The sequence below is a fragment of the Culex pipiens genome, chromosome 2, assembly GCF_016801865.2.
Source record: "Culex pipiens pallens isolate TS chromosome 2, TS_CPP_V2, whole genome shotgun sequence".
Lineage (NCBI taxonomy): Eukaryota > Metazoa > Arthropoda > Insecta > Diptera > Culicidae > Culex > Culex pipiens.
Genome location: NC_068938.1, coordinates 116,095,677 through 116,111,345, shown reverse-complemented (window position 1 = coordinate 116,111,345; position 15,669 = coordinate 116,095,677). Strand labels below are relative to the sequence as shown.

General features: G+C 38.2%; 2 protein-coding genes across 4 annotated transcripts in view; both read left to right on the top strand.

Annotated features, from left to right (window-relative positions):
- The window catches only part of LOC120432010 (protein Wnt-5), a 58,641-nt gene that overhangs the window by 16,429 nt on the left and 26,543 nt on the right, over positions 1 to 15,669 (top strand). For both annotated transcript variants that reach the window (XM_052709014.1, XM_052709015.1), the window contains exons 2-3: positions 10,054 to 11,809; positions 11,910 to 11,994. In XM_052709014.1, coding sequence (XP_052564974.1) covers positions 10,054 to 11,809; positions 11,910 to 11,994 — 1,841 coding nt within the window. The remainder of the gene's footprint in view (positions 1 to 10,053; positions 11,810 to 11,909; positions 11,995 to 15,669) is intronic.
- LOC120429682 (uncharacterized) lies at positions 12,672 to 15,242 on the top strand. 2 transcript variants are annotated; one of them, XR_005607464.2, is made up of 2 exons: positions 12,672 to 12,988; positions 13,398 to 15,242. XR_005607464.2 is itself a non-coding variant. In XM_039594713.2 (2 exons), exons 1-2 carry the CDS (start codon positions 12,944 to 12,946, stop codon positions 13,832 to 13,834), a joined length of 426 nt encoding a protein of 141 aa, XP_039450647.1. In that variant the 5' UTR covers positions 12,672 to 12,943; the 3' UTR covers positions 13,835 to 14,486. The 2 variants fall into 2 exon arrangements, 1 of the variants encoding a protein (XP_039450647.1); XM_039594713.2 differs by having other exon boundaries at positions 13,454 to 14,486.

The window sequence follows — 15,669 nt, the reverse complement described above, 5'->3', positions numbered from 1 at the left end:
ATAGATGTCAGTTTTCTGACTGAAATAGTACGTATGATACAAAACAAGTTACGACGACATAGGGCTTCGTAATCTGAAGATAAACCAGCCAGCTTGTTGTAAAGCACTCTTTTTAGTTTTTTGGGTTGGATTTTTTTCCTTTCTTCTTCATTACACATTATTTTTTTAAATAAAAATGGAAACTAAACTGAAGATAAGCATAAGCATAGGTGCCCACCCGCAGTTGCTACTCCGTTATTGACCAGGACCTCCAGAAGTTACATCCACGAGCCGTGGAAGATAAGTGGGTGCTATCTTTCCTCGCTTCGCAACTTCTCAAAGGCCCCTATCATGCTGATCAATACCGGCGCCGGCCACGACCAGTGGTAGGGTCACGGGGAAGTGGAAGGGAATGTTAGTCCGATACTTGAGTGATAGAGAACGCCAAATCGACTGCTTCTCCGACAAAGTATCACATGAGTTTTGAGGGGGTTAGTAGATGGGTATGAGGTCAGGATTCACGAGTGGCAGTGATGTGACCATGAGCATTTTGTTTATCGGTTGAAATTTTAAATCTTAGGCAGCCGGCTGCGGAAAGATAAATAATTGATTATTTAAAAAGTTTGTTTTAATCGAACGCGTGCCAACCGAGCAGTAGCGCTATGGGCTGGACTTATTAATATATTTTTACTGTTTGTACAATTTGATAACGCGAGCAAATTTCAAAAACAGTAAATAAATGACGCTTTACTCTTCATAAAATCGATAGATTGATGAATTAATACTAAAACTGAAAGTTGGAATAAATTTTTACGATCATTTACGACGAAAATTATCGCGAAAAAACCGGACTGTACGTCCCAAGAAGCACTGCACTTATCAAATGGAAACTAAACTGAAGATAAAAAAAAAGTTTAAACTAAGGAAAAAGGCAGGACATTCTTTTTTGTAACTTCACCGGTCTGGAAAATTTCTAACGATTATAGGGTAATTCTCTACCAACTCACACGAAATCGGGAAAAGTTGCCCCGATCTCTCTTCGATTTGGAAACTTTTTCCTAAGGGGTAACTTTTGTCCCTGAACACAAATTCGAGGTCCGTTTTTTGATATCTCGTGACTGAGGGGCGGTACGACCGCTTCCATTTTTGAACATGCAAAAAAAGACATGTTTTTTTCAATAATTTGCAGACGAAAACGGCGATGAGATAGAAATTTGGTGTCAAAGGGACTTCTAAGTAATATTGGACGCCCGTTTTGATGGCGTACTCAAAATTCCGAAAAAAACGTATTTTTCATCGAAAATAACACTAAAAAAAAAATTAAAAACTTGTGATGGTTTCGATTCCTGTCTGGCTCGGCAAAATCAGATCCCTTAAAAGAGTAAATATGCTCACTGGGAATACTGACCGGTACGGGATGGGTTTCGACTAGCGGCGTGCTGGGTTTCCAATCCAGAGGTCGTGGGTTCGATTCTCGTACCGGGATGATGAAGAGTTTAAAAAAAACTCTGCCATTTTCCGTAACTCAACTGTAAACAATTTTGGAACATAACATTTTTAGGGAAATTTTATTATCTACATTAACCCAGAAGGGTATTTTTTTCATTTAGAACAATTTTTTTCGCAGGGTTATTTTTTAGAGTATAGCAATGTTCTACAAAGTTGTTGAGGAGACAATTACAAAAAATTTGATGTATAAACATAAGGGGTTTGCTTCTAAACATCACGAGTTATCGAGATTTTACGAAAATAAGTTTTGAAAAAGTTACTTTTTGCGTTTCTTTTGTTTCGTCATCCGTGTCTGTCGCGGGTGACGATGAACGGCCATGATCGACGACGATTAACTTTTTCAAAACTTTTTTTCCCTAAAAATGGCATGTTCCAAAATTGTTTACAGTTGAGTAACGAAACAAAAATTAGCAAAGTTTTAAAAACTTTTTTAGAGTTTTTTTTTGATGAAAAATATGGTTTTTCGGAATTTTCAGTACGCCATCAAATCTGGCATCCAATTATACATAAAAGTCCCTTTATTATTATTATTATTATTATTTGTTTATTTATTCATGTAATATAAGGCACGTGCCTTTTAATTCATTACATTGTGGCGGGAATTCACTTAGTGATGGAGTGATTAAATTTCACTGAAATTAAATAAATTAAAGCTAATTTTCTCAAATTTACTATACAATTTCTCAAATGTTTCACTGATTCGGGTTGTTGAGTTCAGCCAGGAGTTTGCGCTTGAAATAAGGTATAGACATACTTGTTTTGATATTCAAAGGTAAAAGATTCCAGGTTGAAATGCCTCTAACGAATAATGATTGGCTATAATATGTAGAATAATGTTGAGGTATTAGGAATTGTTTAGATCTGGATGATCTTAGAGGAATTATATTGGAACTAAGATAATTAGGTTCACCTGTGTGCATTACTCTAAAGAGTGTTAGACATGATCTGTACTTGTAAAAGTCAGAGAAACTGCAGCCAATTAAATTTTTCTATATTTGATACCAAATTTATATCTCATCACCATTTCAGGCTGCAAATTATTGAAAAACACGTCTTTTTTCGCATGCTCAAAAATGAAAAACACGAAAAATTTACAATCAAAAATTTCACAAAAAGAAAAAGGGTTTTTTTTATGTGTTAAACTGCCTTACCCAAAGCGTTATCAGTCTCAGATGGTAGTCCCAGATTTGAGTTTGGAAATTGTGCTTTTTGCCTTCCTCATCTCAATGAGGAAAGGCTATAAAATCACTCGAAAAATTAACATCTCTATTCGATCAAAATCAAATTCTGAACAAATGTCTGTGCGTGTGTATGTCTGTAAGTCCGTGCACCGAAAAATAAGCACACGATTATCTCCGGACTGACTGAACCGATTTGAACCGTTTTGGTCTCATTCGATCCGTCTGGGGGTCCCACAAGACCCTAGTTAATATTATGAAGTTTAGAAAAGTACTTCACCACCAACTACCTAAAGGTGGATTAAGTAACGTTTTTTTTCACAAAAATGCCAATACTCCCTTTAGATTCAACCAATTGGGATGCTTCACCCCGCATTTTGTTGCATTTTTTAAGCCCTTTCAGATGCATTTTAAGTTTTGAAAATTTGCCTAAGTTACAGCCTTTAATGATTTTTGACGTTATTGAACCATAAGACTTTGTGTCCCAATTTGCCCTGATTTTTACTGGATCTGTAAGTCCCGCCCGTGTGGATCAATCGGACCGCGCACTGGACTCACAATCCAGAGGTTGCTGGTTCGAATCCCACGGCGGGCGCTCTAAAATTCTTTGTGTAAATATGGGTATTCGGCGCCGTCGCTCCGTGCCATACTTTCATACACTTAGGAGCCGGGGCGGCAAAGTCCTTGTAGATAAAAAGGAAGACACTAGTTGGTACTAGCAATGGTGGCCGATAGCTATAAAGTCAACTTCGTTTCTGTAAATCTAACAATCGTTTGGGGTTGCTTTGTTGAATGGTCGATGTCAAATAGACTATGATGACTGACACATAGTAATAATAATCATGTTCTACAATTGAGAAAGATAAATTGACACATCAATTGAGAAAGATTTTGTCTTCTTCTTTCAAAAATGCAAAATTTATTTTCTAAGATAAAATGTCACGACATTCTTCAAAATATCAATGAAAAAACAACGTACAGTTAGAAATTGCGTGGAAATGACCATTTTTGCCACTCAAATCGGTACCACCCACTCTATTGAAACGGAACCACGCAATTATTATGCGACGAATAAATCTGTGTGATTGTGTGTGAGAGTGTGCAAGGAAATACAGAAGCCCAAACTCCCGACAAAGTGTGTCAGACTTCAGCCAAGCCAACCAACGTGGTTTATTAAGAAACCGCTTTGCTAGGGTTACCTTGTTTACAATAAAGGTTTGTGTACATTATCGGTCGTTGTGGAAGAAGGCAAAGTGAATGGACAAATCCGACCTCCATTCACACCCAAACACCGACTGACACCGAAAAGTGGAAATAAGCCTCCGGTCACGGAGAAGGAAGAACAAGTAAGACAAAGTTGAGACATTATGTTGTTAGAAATTTATTAAGTCAACGAGTTTGAAACATGATACTGCCCTGGTTACAGTCATACTTAAAAATCTATAAAAGTGATTTGCTCGTTCATCTTGTAATCGGGTGTGCTATCGAGCCTCTGTCGATCGAACCTGTATGCCATCGACACTGGCCCCAAAGTCAGCACGATACCGACCGAACGACTAACTGACTGTGTGGTAGCTGAAGCATGGTGTTGAAATGGCGTTAATTCCAAGAATATATTTATTATTCTGCTTCCTCGTGCTCGCCGGCTTCAATCATTCGCCATATAGGAATATTTTATTCTTTCTCTCAGCTCTGGCGCGTTCACTCATGAAGACAGCAACGCGGCTGTTATTCAATCTCAGGGAGTTACGTTTTAGTTCCTTCGTTGGATTCGAGGCAGAAGGAAAGGATTTAGACTTTGGTGGTATAATTTATGAACCAGAGTGCCTTAATATGTATTAATGAGGGGAGATGGTGTCTTGGTATAAAATCCCATACATGGCACAACGATGAAAAATGACGTAGGTTTTGGTGTGACGAAGTGCATAGCTTACAACACACAATGGGTGGCCGCATGTCAGCATTTGCTAATAGACTTGATTAGTGTAAATTTGATTTATTCCTACACAAACGGAACGGATCAGAGAGCGTGCATGGTTCTTTCTTCATAATTTTACCTCGTTCTATAGCTCTTTTTACCAAACATTTCAAGTTGAAAGTAGCAGGCGATGTCTTTGCGAATGATTTTGCATTATATTACGAAATATATTTATAACAATAAACAATAAGCAGTATTATAACTACGAAACATCGGCTATTTTTTAACATAAAAACGTAAAAATCGAATATCAAGCCAAGGTTTCAAAGTATTGAAGCAAAAAGTTTTGTAGTAGTAGTTTATGCAACAAGTTGCAAAAAGATGATTTTTTCAGCACGAGTCGAAGATTTACCCAACGAGGTTCACCAAGTTGGATAAATACGAAGAGTGCTGAAAAAAATCAAGTTTTGCAACGAGTTCCATACAACATTTTTTGCAATTCCGAAAAATCTTGGGAGTCTTGCGGGAGCCTCACAGAGGGAGAGCTAAAGAAAAGACGTGCGTGCCGTTTCGAGTCAACGTTAAGAATGATATTTATTAAACTATGTTTTTGACAGGTGGTAGGGCTGTCATTTCTCTCTGTGTTTAAGTGATGTTGAACTGCAGGGCTGTGCACATTTGAACAAAAAACACCCATTGAGTGAAATTTTAAGTCAAATTTTCATGTATTTTGTCCATAAATCGTTTAAATCAAAAAAATGTTGAAAAGTGTTACTTTTCGAAACAAGTGCTGAAAAGTTCAACTTTTCAGCATCCATTTCAGTGCTGAAAAGTAGAACTTTTTAGCATTTATTTTGAAAAGTGTTGCTATTCGATTCTGTTATTTTTGGTACAGAAAAGTAGGCTATTTCGTCGTTCAAGAATGACAGGAAAAGTAAGTAGTTTCACGACGGAATTGCAAAAAATGCATTATACACTATTCGAGGTGGTCTAATCGCCAATACAAATCTTATTTCAAACTATTGAGAGTACGTTTATACAGAATTTTTAATCATTTTTATTGAAACAGGGCACTTTTTATCACCGATCAGAAAAGTACGTGAAACATGAGATATCATTATTCAATGTTTACAGTATTTTCCAAAGTGGGTACTTGGCACCAATCTTTTTGGAATCATTGCAGTGATTTACAGCATCGCTTCTCGTGCGCTACAGTATGAAATTTGTTGCGGAAGACCTATTAGATGTTAAGCTGATAAGCACAGATACTTCATGAAGAAAATGCGTTCCGCAAATCGTTAGCAAGCGGAAACCACGAACTTACCGTTCAAATTTCACGGTACGTTTTTAAAAAACGTATAATAGAATTTGAACACTTTGTTCGTAGTTCCCATTTTCATGAAAGCTTGTCCACGAATTTTGGAACTCATTTTTCTCCGTGAAGTATCTGTTCTAATCAGCTTTACTTCTAATAGGTCTTCCGCAACAATTTATATACAGAAGCACAACTTCAAATATGTGTAAAGCATATTATGATAGTAGGTATCGGTTTCAACATTTTAAAAATTTGGCTAAACATTTGAAATTAGTCGCTTCTGAAATCTTTAAATTTGTTTCTACAGATGGCGCATGATATTTAGTGTTATCCCGAATACAATATTAAAAAACTTTATGTATTAAATTAAAACAAAACAACTTCCTTTATAACTAATAAAATTTTAACATTTAATAAGATGTCATTTATTTAACGTTGAAGCTAAAAAAATGTTTAATTCATTTTAACATTAAGTGCCTAAGATGAAAAGAGCAATCTTCTGTCAGCAAACCATCACAAACTGATACACATTTATATCTAAAAATACGTTTTCCAAATGCCATGATTATATCTGACAAAAGAAGTAGAAATGGAGAGGGCCTCGCCCTTAGATCGATTGCACAGAACCTGGTTTTAATCCGCTCTGCCACTAGATCAGACAAAAGGGATTGGCATTCATAAACCGTAACGAACAAATCCGATTCATCCGATTTTTTTATTTTTTTTTTCTAAACAATTTGAGTCGTACTCTCTTCAATATGGTCTTGCTACCAAAATGAATCGTCTGTTGAGTGCTATCTTGTGACAACGACCATTTAGTACTATTTGAGAAAATCGATTTTTAAAGTTTGATGATAATTATTTTCAAAACTATGAATGATAGCGCCAAACTTTTTGAAGCAATCGGTTCGTATACTATCCCCAAACGCTCTAAGTTTCAACTAATTTGGTTACACCAGTTAAAAGATACAGTAAATTATGTAAACAAAAATCTGAAAAGCACGTGTCACAAGTGTGTTTCGAAAGTAAAATTCTTGACTTTTTTTTGATAAGGTCCTATAAACAAATGTAAACATTGAGTGTATCCCTTTCACACCTTATGTCAAAGTCCATCGGAGTAAGCGGGATACACTCAATGTTTACATTTGTTTATAGGACCTTATCAAAAAAAACTCAAGAATTGTACTACGTGTCACAAGTGCAGACATGCATTGGCACTGCGCGCGGTTAGCACGCGTGCTATTTTAGCGAATAGCACTGCGTTTTCAATCATAGCACTCGCCCTTGCACTCTAACTAAACTGGTAACTAAGACGTTTTTTCATTTGTTTATCTGGATTTGAGTGACGTCGACCACTCGAAAGTTATGCAAATAATTTCATCAACTTTCATCTGAAAGTTTGGTGTAGTGCTTGCATTCAAGACTTGGTATTGAAAGGTTCATGGATCTATTCTCTACAAGGTAAAGTTTTTTTTATGTTGGTGTAATAAAAGTGCCAGCTTTTTTCTTTTAGATTATTGGAATCGGAATGGCAAGAGAAACTGAAAATTGGTTAGATGTTGACCACTTGCGTGAATGGATCAACCGCTTGTAGCCTTAGAAGCTCGCAAAAATTAATCCAGTTTATTGAAATGTACCCAATTGACCGCCAAGGCTAGTGCTAACCAATTTTTTTTGGAAATTTCTTGGGCGTGCTATAAGGGAGTGCTAAAAAATAGCACTAGCACTGTGCAATGCGCAGTGTGCGTAGAACTTGAGGTAAGTGCTAATCTGAAGTGCCAGTGCAGAGCGTGCCAATGCATGTCTGCACAAGTGTGCACAGAATTCCCATACAAACTAAAATAGACCTAAATCAATAGTTTATCCGACTTAATCAGTATATTTTCAAAAACAAAATATTGCATTGCCTTTAGAAAGTGTGTATCAATATAAATTTGTGAAAAACAAGAAATTTTTTCCACATTTTCCATCAACATGTATGACGTGTCACAAGTGTACGCGATCATTTTGATGATAAATTGGTCTATGTCACAAGTGTGTATTGCGGTATCCGGGAAACGGAAGCGAGTTTCCAAATCGGGTTAAAGCATCTTGTAGTGTTTGTCAAGTATAGCAAAACGTCATCATTAACTCATTTTCGACCAAAATGGTCTATGTCACAAGATAGCACACAGCTGACGAAATGGTAACAAATTCTATGTTGCTGATAGGAGAAATATATCCATTTTCGTCACACTAAGTCTCACGACCTATTATCACCATTTTTGCAGTTTGCAACAATTGAGAGTTGCTTAGTTTTCTAAAATTTATTTCAAAATAACATTTTTTGTGGAACCCAGGTCCACACGGATTGTTTTTTTGCATAATACGGATTTGTACGGAATTTTGACCACTTTTTAAAAACTGAATTGTTTTTTTGATCTGACCAAAACTTTTGCTAATTAGACAGTTTTATTTAACTGTCAATTTGTTTTGAAGATAGAATTTGGATAGTTTTCCGGGTTTTCCTCAGTTCACAGTTGATTATAAATTATTTTTGTTTTCAAATTCCTTACAAAACTTATTTATCCGATTAAAGATCCAATGGCTTTCTAAAGCTTGTAAAAACCTGTAAACATTTGAATGACAAATCTAGAGTTTTTTTTTTTCGATGGTTTTAAGGTTTTCACGTTTTAAGGACCTTTAAAAAAAACTCTACAAAAATTTTCATGAGAACGATATTATTTTTAAAGCAAACTTGACATTTCGATAACTTTTAAACGTTCAAAAAAGGACATGAAGATTTGATGCATCAAATTACTGTTTATTTTCTGAATATTTTTAAACGTGTACGTCATAAGCACCCTGTTAGCAAGTGAAATTTGTAACCTGTAAAAACGATACAGTTTTATATTTTTAATCCCAAATTTATATAAATTATTCCTTGACAGTTTTTGTTATACCATGGTATCATATCTGCAAAGTGTACGGAATTTTGCTCAGCAAGAGTTGGTAGCCATAACCTAAGGTAAATGAGGTTTATTAAAATAATACTTAAACTTCATTTCCTATGGTAAACATCTATGAAAAAAGTGAAAATAAGATTTAATTCCAGCACAGTGGGATATAAATTATGAATAAGTGTTTAAAATGTTAAAAGGCTGATGTCCTCGACTAAGGCATCCATTAATGGAAAACTCATACCTAAATTGAACATATTTATTGCTTGCTATTCTACTTTCCTACTTGAAAAATTATTTACTTGGCAAAAACATGCCTTTCAATTTAAAACAAAAAGAGTGTGCTATATCTATGAAGATTTCTAATATCATCTCTATCGTGCTAACTTGTCGTACGTGCATTTTGGGCCAATTTGAGCAGCTCACAATGCCTCACCTTATGACCTTTACAGATCCTCAAAATTCGATTTCAATCCTGAGATGTTCAATAGAAACCAAAAGAGCTCCAAGCTGAATTTTTGTCACTTTTCATATGAAAGAAGTTTCAATCTTGTCGTGCTATCTTGACACAGCCTGAAAATTGGTATAAGTGCGACAGTTGGCCAAAGGAAATCCAGGCCAGGACGCGTTTGACACAAGTAAGAGCTCGACTACCGTAAACATTTGTATTTAAAACTCGGGACTCCAGCAACCAAATTCAACCAAACTTCAGCGACAAGTTAGCACGGCGGCGTCGATATGGGGACTATAAGTGTTCCGTCACTTGTCTACTATCTTATGACATTTGCTATCTTTTAACGTACCAGACGTACCAGAAGACATTAGGGACATTAGGGACAATTTGTTATAAGATTTGAAATAAAACAACGTAGTACTAGCTGCTCTAAAGCCGCAAATAAACAATGTAGAAGTTGTTTTTTTGTACTTTTAAATACTCATTCCCCAGTTGGATCAACAACGGTCATAGTGCAAAGCCCTCTATAGTAAGTGAGATCAACTTTTATTTTCAAGCGATGCTATGGTACGGCATCAGTTTAGAGCACAGCTTTATTTGCCGTGGGCTGCCCACATCGCGCTGAAATGCGAGCAGTATAATCAAGACAAATCACTGCATAATTTCGTGATAATGTGTCATCGTTTACGTTCACATATGTAGGCCAGCAAAAAGTTAATGAGCCTAATGCATTCTATTTTATCTTCGTTTCTTCCACACAGTTGTCTCGGAATGAAATCGCCTTTCATCCAGTTCCGGTCGGAGTTCGAGATACTATCCAACAACAGCATATCGCTGAACCTGACTGAGATACGGCACAAGCTGAAGAGCGTTCAAAATCTGGACCACTTCATTCGACCTGTCGAAACCGGACGAAAGGATGACACCAAGAGGCAGCAGCTAGCAGGGATGTCATCATCGATGGGTGTGGTCAATACGCTTCCTAGCAACATGACCATTACATTCTTGACCACAACTCCTCCGTCGTTTGTGAATCATTTCGAAATAACGACGGAAACCAGCCTTTCAAACGACGTGGACATGGAGAGGAAAAGTTTCAGCGAGCACATGATATCAGATGATAGCAGTAAAAAGGAAAGAAAATACATCATACCGTTAGCATTGAAGACTTCGTCCAATGAAAAGGAAAAAACGTCGTCCATATTTCATGGATCGTCGACCAATATTGACGACCTGAAGCGTCATATTCTGATGCTCCAGAATCTGACACAGTCCGATAAGAACTTTCAGAGCAAATTTGTGGTTTTTCCTTCACTACAAAAGAACGGGTCAGAACCTGTCAGCACGACAGTGCCGACGACCACTACGACTGTTGCCCCAACGCCGGCCTTCCGGCCCTTATTCAACCAGATGCCAGTGCTACAAATTAGGGAAGATCAAAGTGCGGCAAAGACCTTTCCTGAAAAGTTCACACGATTGCGGCCAACGATCAATATGCCGCGGCAAATTCTTCCCAACTCACAAGATATATTATCTGATAATAAAGACGACATGTTCAAAATGGAGAAAATTACAATAGTCCCACAGGTTTTTTTACAAAACGACCAAACCCCGGATTCCACGCCAGATGAGGAGAATAATAACAACAATTACGGCCACAATAACGAGAGGAAGAAAGAGATCAAAGGAAATGACGGAGAGAGTATCAAGAATAAAAAACCGTCGCCGCCCGTCTATCACAGCAAAGATGGAACAGGAGAAGAGATAGGCAATAAATCTCCACTGCTGGCCGCCACAATACAACCGACTCGAAAACTCGGACGCAACAGAACCACACTGGCGGCATTGGCGTCTAGCGCGGCCGTGGCCGTCGATGATGTCGAGTTTGATAACGTTACTACACGTGGCTCCGGAGGTGGCGCACGAGGAAACGGTAAGAAGCGGAATCGAAAAAATAAAAAGCCATCCGAGAAACCAATTAACTCCAATCCGGTTCAAGACATTAGCGGCGTAGCGAATCAAAGTTCCAGCACAAACAAGACCAAAGTCGGCCGAAAAGGTGCTAAACGGCTTCAAAGACTTCAGCAGAAAGCATTCAAGTTGCAGCAATTAACATCGTCCAGCTCATCGACTAGTACGTCTCCACCAGCACCGTCCGACGTTCGGAAACTTTCCCGATTTCGCCGAGCTGACCGGCTCACCACCAAAGCCCAACGATTTCAGCTGGAGCACAACTTTGCCAAAGATAGTACAATTATTCCAATTTACGGATCATTGAATAGTTCCAGTGTTAGTGCCATAGGAAGTTTGGGTGGTAGTATTAGCTTGAAAAACGGTACTATTTTTGCGATCGAAAGCGCCACCAATGGGAGCAATCAAAGTGAAAAAGATATAATTAATCTCAACCCGGACCTTTGCTACAAAGTCAGTGGGCTCAGTGGAGGGCAACAAAAGTTGTGTGCCCAGCACACCAGTGTCATGCCCGCCATTAGCCGTGGAGCTCGTGCCGCCATTCAAGTAGGTTGTTGCATTAAGCACAAGAAGCGAAAACAATGTCACTTACTAGCCTAATGCTATGTAACAAATTATTTTAATTGGTCGTTTTTTCTTCCTGCAGGAATGCAAATATCAATTCAGGCATCGCCGATGGAATTGCAGCACTATCGAGGATGACACCGTTTTTGGACCAGTTTCAAATATAGGTTTGTAGACCTGCCTCATGCCTCATGAACACACACACTCAAGCCCATGAACATCCCAGAAAAGGGACTAAACTATCCGGTTTCCTTTTCTTCTTGCCGCCTTGATGTTGCCGCGCGGGTTTTTTTTTTCTTTCTTCAACGCAGCAGCGCCAGAAAACTAACCTATCCATCTCTAGCCACTAGCCTGCCTTGGTCCTTGGTTGGGTGTTTCACAAAGCATCACTCGAATCACGGTCTATTCATCTCTAAGGTGCACACCAACATAGATCTTTACAGTTTTTTTTGCGGTTTTTTATAAGTTTACGTTGGAAACGTATTGCAATCTTTCTTTCACGAAGCAAAATAATAAGCCTAAAGATGAAACCCCCTTTCCTACCGCGCGACCAAAGTTCCTCGCCATGATGGTATTGCGGGTGGTGCTTGTTGCATTACCAATACACCTTTTTCGATTTACAGATAATCCAATTTTTAAGTTTGTTTTTAATATTAGGCTGGAATATTAAATTATCACAAAATCATTAGTTTTTTGGTTTGAAATGTTCCACTATTTTTCTAATTAAAATCAAAATAACTCAAACCATACTAAAAATCCTTTATTACACTACCAGGTGGATTGGAAAAAAAAGTTTGTAAACTTCCTCCCGCTCTTGAGAAGAAAGTGTCCTTGAACGGTGGCATATGGTACGTTCGTTTGAGGGCTAGTTCCGCACTGAGTGCCGCACTCAGAGCTGTCAAAGTGTTTGTTTGAAGAAACTAGCGCTGGTGCCGCACGAGTTTCGCCTCCATCTTGGAACTGAAAGTGCGAGTGCCGCACTCGATTTTTTTCTAGTTTCGTGCGAGTTTCTCGCACACCAACAAACGATGTTTGTAAACATCGAAATCAGCTGTTCGTTCAAAACATGATACGAGAAGCTGATTTTGTTGTTGTTTTCGATTTGTTCGCGTGTGAATGGTGAAAAATTGGACAAATTGGATTGCGGTTATCAAAATTCCGGTAAGTATCATTTTATTTATCATGGTTCCGGTTTTATTGACCACGGAATCGGTTCCATAAGGCTTCCCGAGCAAGAAGGAGTATGCTTCTTGGACTTCGGGATGGTTTTGCCGGTTCCGTGGCCATCCCGAATTCATCCCTCTGCGCAAGAGTGATGATGCCTCATGGCCTTCCGGAAGGGTTTTGCCGGTTCTGTGAGCATCCGGAAAGGATTCCCTGCGCAAGAGGGGGGATGATTTTTGGCCATCCGGATGGGGTTTGTCGATTCCGTGGCCATTCTGAAGGTTTCCCTGCGTAAGAGTGACGATGCTTGATGACCTTCCGGAATGGTTTTCCCGGTTCTGTGACCATCCGGAATGTAAAATATAATAAATCATTAAAATATTTTCCTGTAATTTCTTCCGCTCAGCTATCACGACGACTGGACTTTTCGCTGGGGCACTTTTCGACCAATTCTCATTCAAGGACCCGAAGAAGCCCAAGGCGGAGGAGGGCGAGGGTATCGGGCAGGTGCCGATGCGGAAGATTATCGTGGTGGTGCAGCGGATGGGCGAGTACGTACCAAGCGTACCAAGCGGATCGCACGGGCTGTTGGAGCACACTCTCACCATAGATCACTGCACCGGAGACAAGTGGTACATGTTTAGGCGAGTCCCATTTTTTTACTTCGCTAGTAGGATGTTTGAAGTTTCTTTCGACATTCCAGATTCTTCGAAAAAAAAAACGCCGAGGCCAAGAACCAGGTGGCCGAAAAGAAGGCTGCCGCCCGTGGTCAGGATGACGTTTACGACGAAGTCCCTGGACGATGACGAGTTTGATTTGTACCTGGATCGGAGGTATGAATGATCGCGATATCCTCCGCAACTTGCAGCGCAAGCTCAAATCGGTCCTTCAACCGTCGCAAGCAGTACCCTTTGGAACTGGTGCTGACACCGATTCGTGAGTTGGACAAGCAAATCTTCAAATAGTCAAAGAAACGTCTTGTATTCCCTTTCCCGTGCTGGACGAGGCAGACCGTAGCTGGACTTGGGATTCAAGGGCCACCAGAAGAGTTGAATCGAGTGCTAATAATAAAATTGTGAAATAATTTGCTTTAAAATATATACTTCAGCGTAAAATGACTTGCTTTTATTTATTCTTAACTGAAATTAAATTTCACTATTTAAAACCCTTTAAGTACCACGTGGAAATTTAATATTCAAAAAATCATATCTTGGCTCAAACACAACCAATTTTCGATGTTTTGGGCTTGTTCGCTCAGGATTTTAATACGGAACACGATGCAATCGGAAAAAATCCGGATTCCGGTTCCCTGGCCGGAGATATTCCGGATTTCCCAGGGCCAGATTGGGGCTACGCTAGCCGAGTCATTTTTCTGATTACAAAAACCATCCAAAAAAGATGAATACGAGTGAAATACTATGGAATTTTATCATCTGCAATCAAACGAAGGCCATTTTATTGAACTAGAACCATGTTGGACACGGGAAACCCGGTCAGTAACCTGGGACCGGTTCCAGGGTCCCGGCGAGGGTCCCGGTCATAATCCGAAGATATGACCAGTACACTTTTCTTGTCCAAAGTGGACATGTCTATGTTCATGAAATTGTGTAACAAGTTCGGAAAAACTAATGCAATACCAATCGGACCGACTGTGGCCACCCGGAACCGGTTCCAGGTTCCCGGCCATAATCCGAATATATGGCCAATACACTTTTCTTGTCCAAAGTGGGCATGCGACATGTCTATGTTCATGAAATTGTATCACAAGTTCAAAAAGACTAACCCATTGCCAATCGAACCGACTGTGGCCACCCGGAACCGGTTCCAGGGTCCCGGCCATAATCCGAATATATGGCCAATACACTTTTCTTGTCCAAAGTGGGCATGCGTCATGGCTACGTTCATGAAATTGTATCACAAGTTCAAAAAGACTAACCCATTGCCAATCGGACCGACTGTGGCCACCCGTAACCGGTTCCAGGTTCCCGGCCATAATCCGAATATATGGCCAATACACTTTTCTTGTCCAAAGTGGGCATGTGACATGTCTATGTTCATGAAATTGTGTAACAAGTTCAAAAAGACTAAACCATTGCCAATCGGACCGACAGTGGCCACCCGGAATCGTTTTTTTCTGAAAATGTTCATGACATTGCATCACAAGATAAAATATGCGTTCATGAAATTTTGAAACAAGTTCAAATTAGCTATAACTTTCAGCAATAAATAAAATTATAAAACTATAAAATTATAAAATTATAAAATTATAAAATTATAAAATTATAAAATTATAAAATTATAAAATTATAAAATTATAAAATTATAAAATTAAAAAATTATAAAATTATAAAATTATAAAATTATAAAATTATAAAATTATAAAATTATAAAATTATAAAATTATAAAATTATAAAATTATAAAATTATAAAATTATAAAATTATAAAATTATAAAATTATAAAATTATAAAATTATAAAATTATAAAATTATAAAATTATAAAATTATAAAATTATAAAATTATAAAATTATAAAATTATAAAATTATAAAAATATAAGAAAAGTGTATTGGCCATATATTCGGATTATGGCCGGAACCCTGGAACCGGTTCCGGGTGGCCACAGTCGGTCCAATTGACAATGGGTTAGTCTTTTTGAACTTGTGATACAATTTCATG

Bases quoted from the DNA above. Each gene is read 5' to 3' on its own strand.
- LOC120429682 (XM_039594713.2), top strand. From the start codon at position 12,944: ATGGTGAAAAATTGGACAAATTGGATTGCGGTTATCAAAATTCCG. The intron at 12,989-13,453 runs GTAAGTATCATT...TTCTCATTCAAG, and splicing joins TTGCGGTTATCAAAATTCCG to GACCCGAAGAAGCCCAAGGC.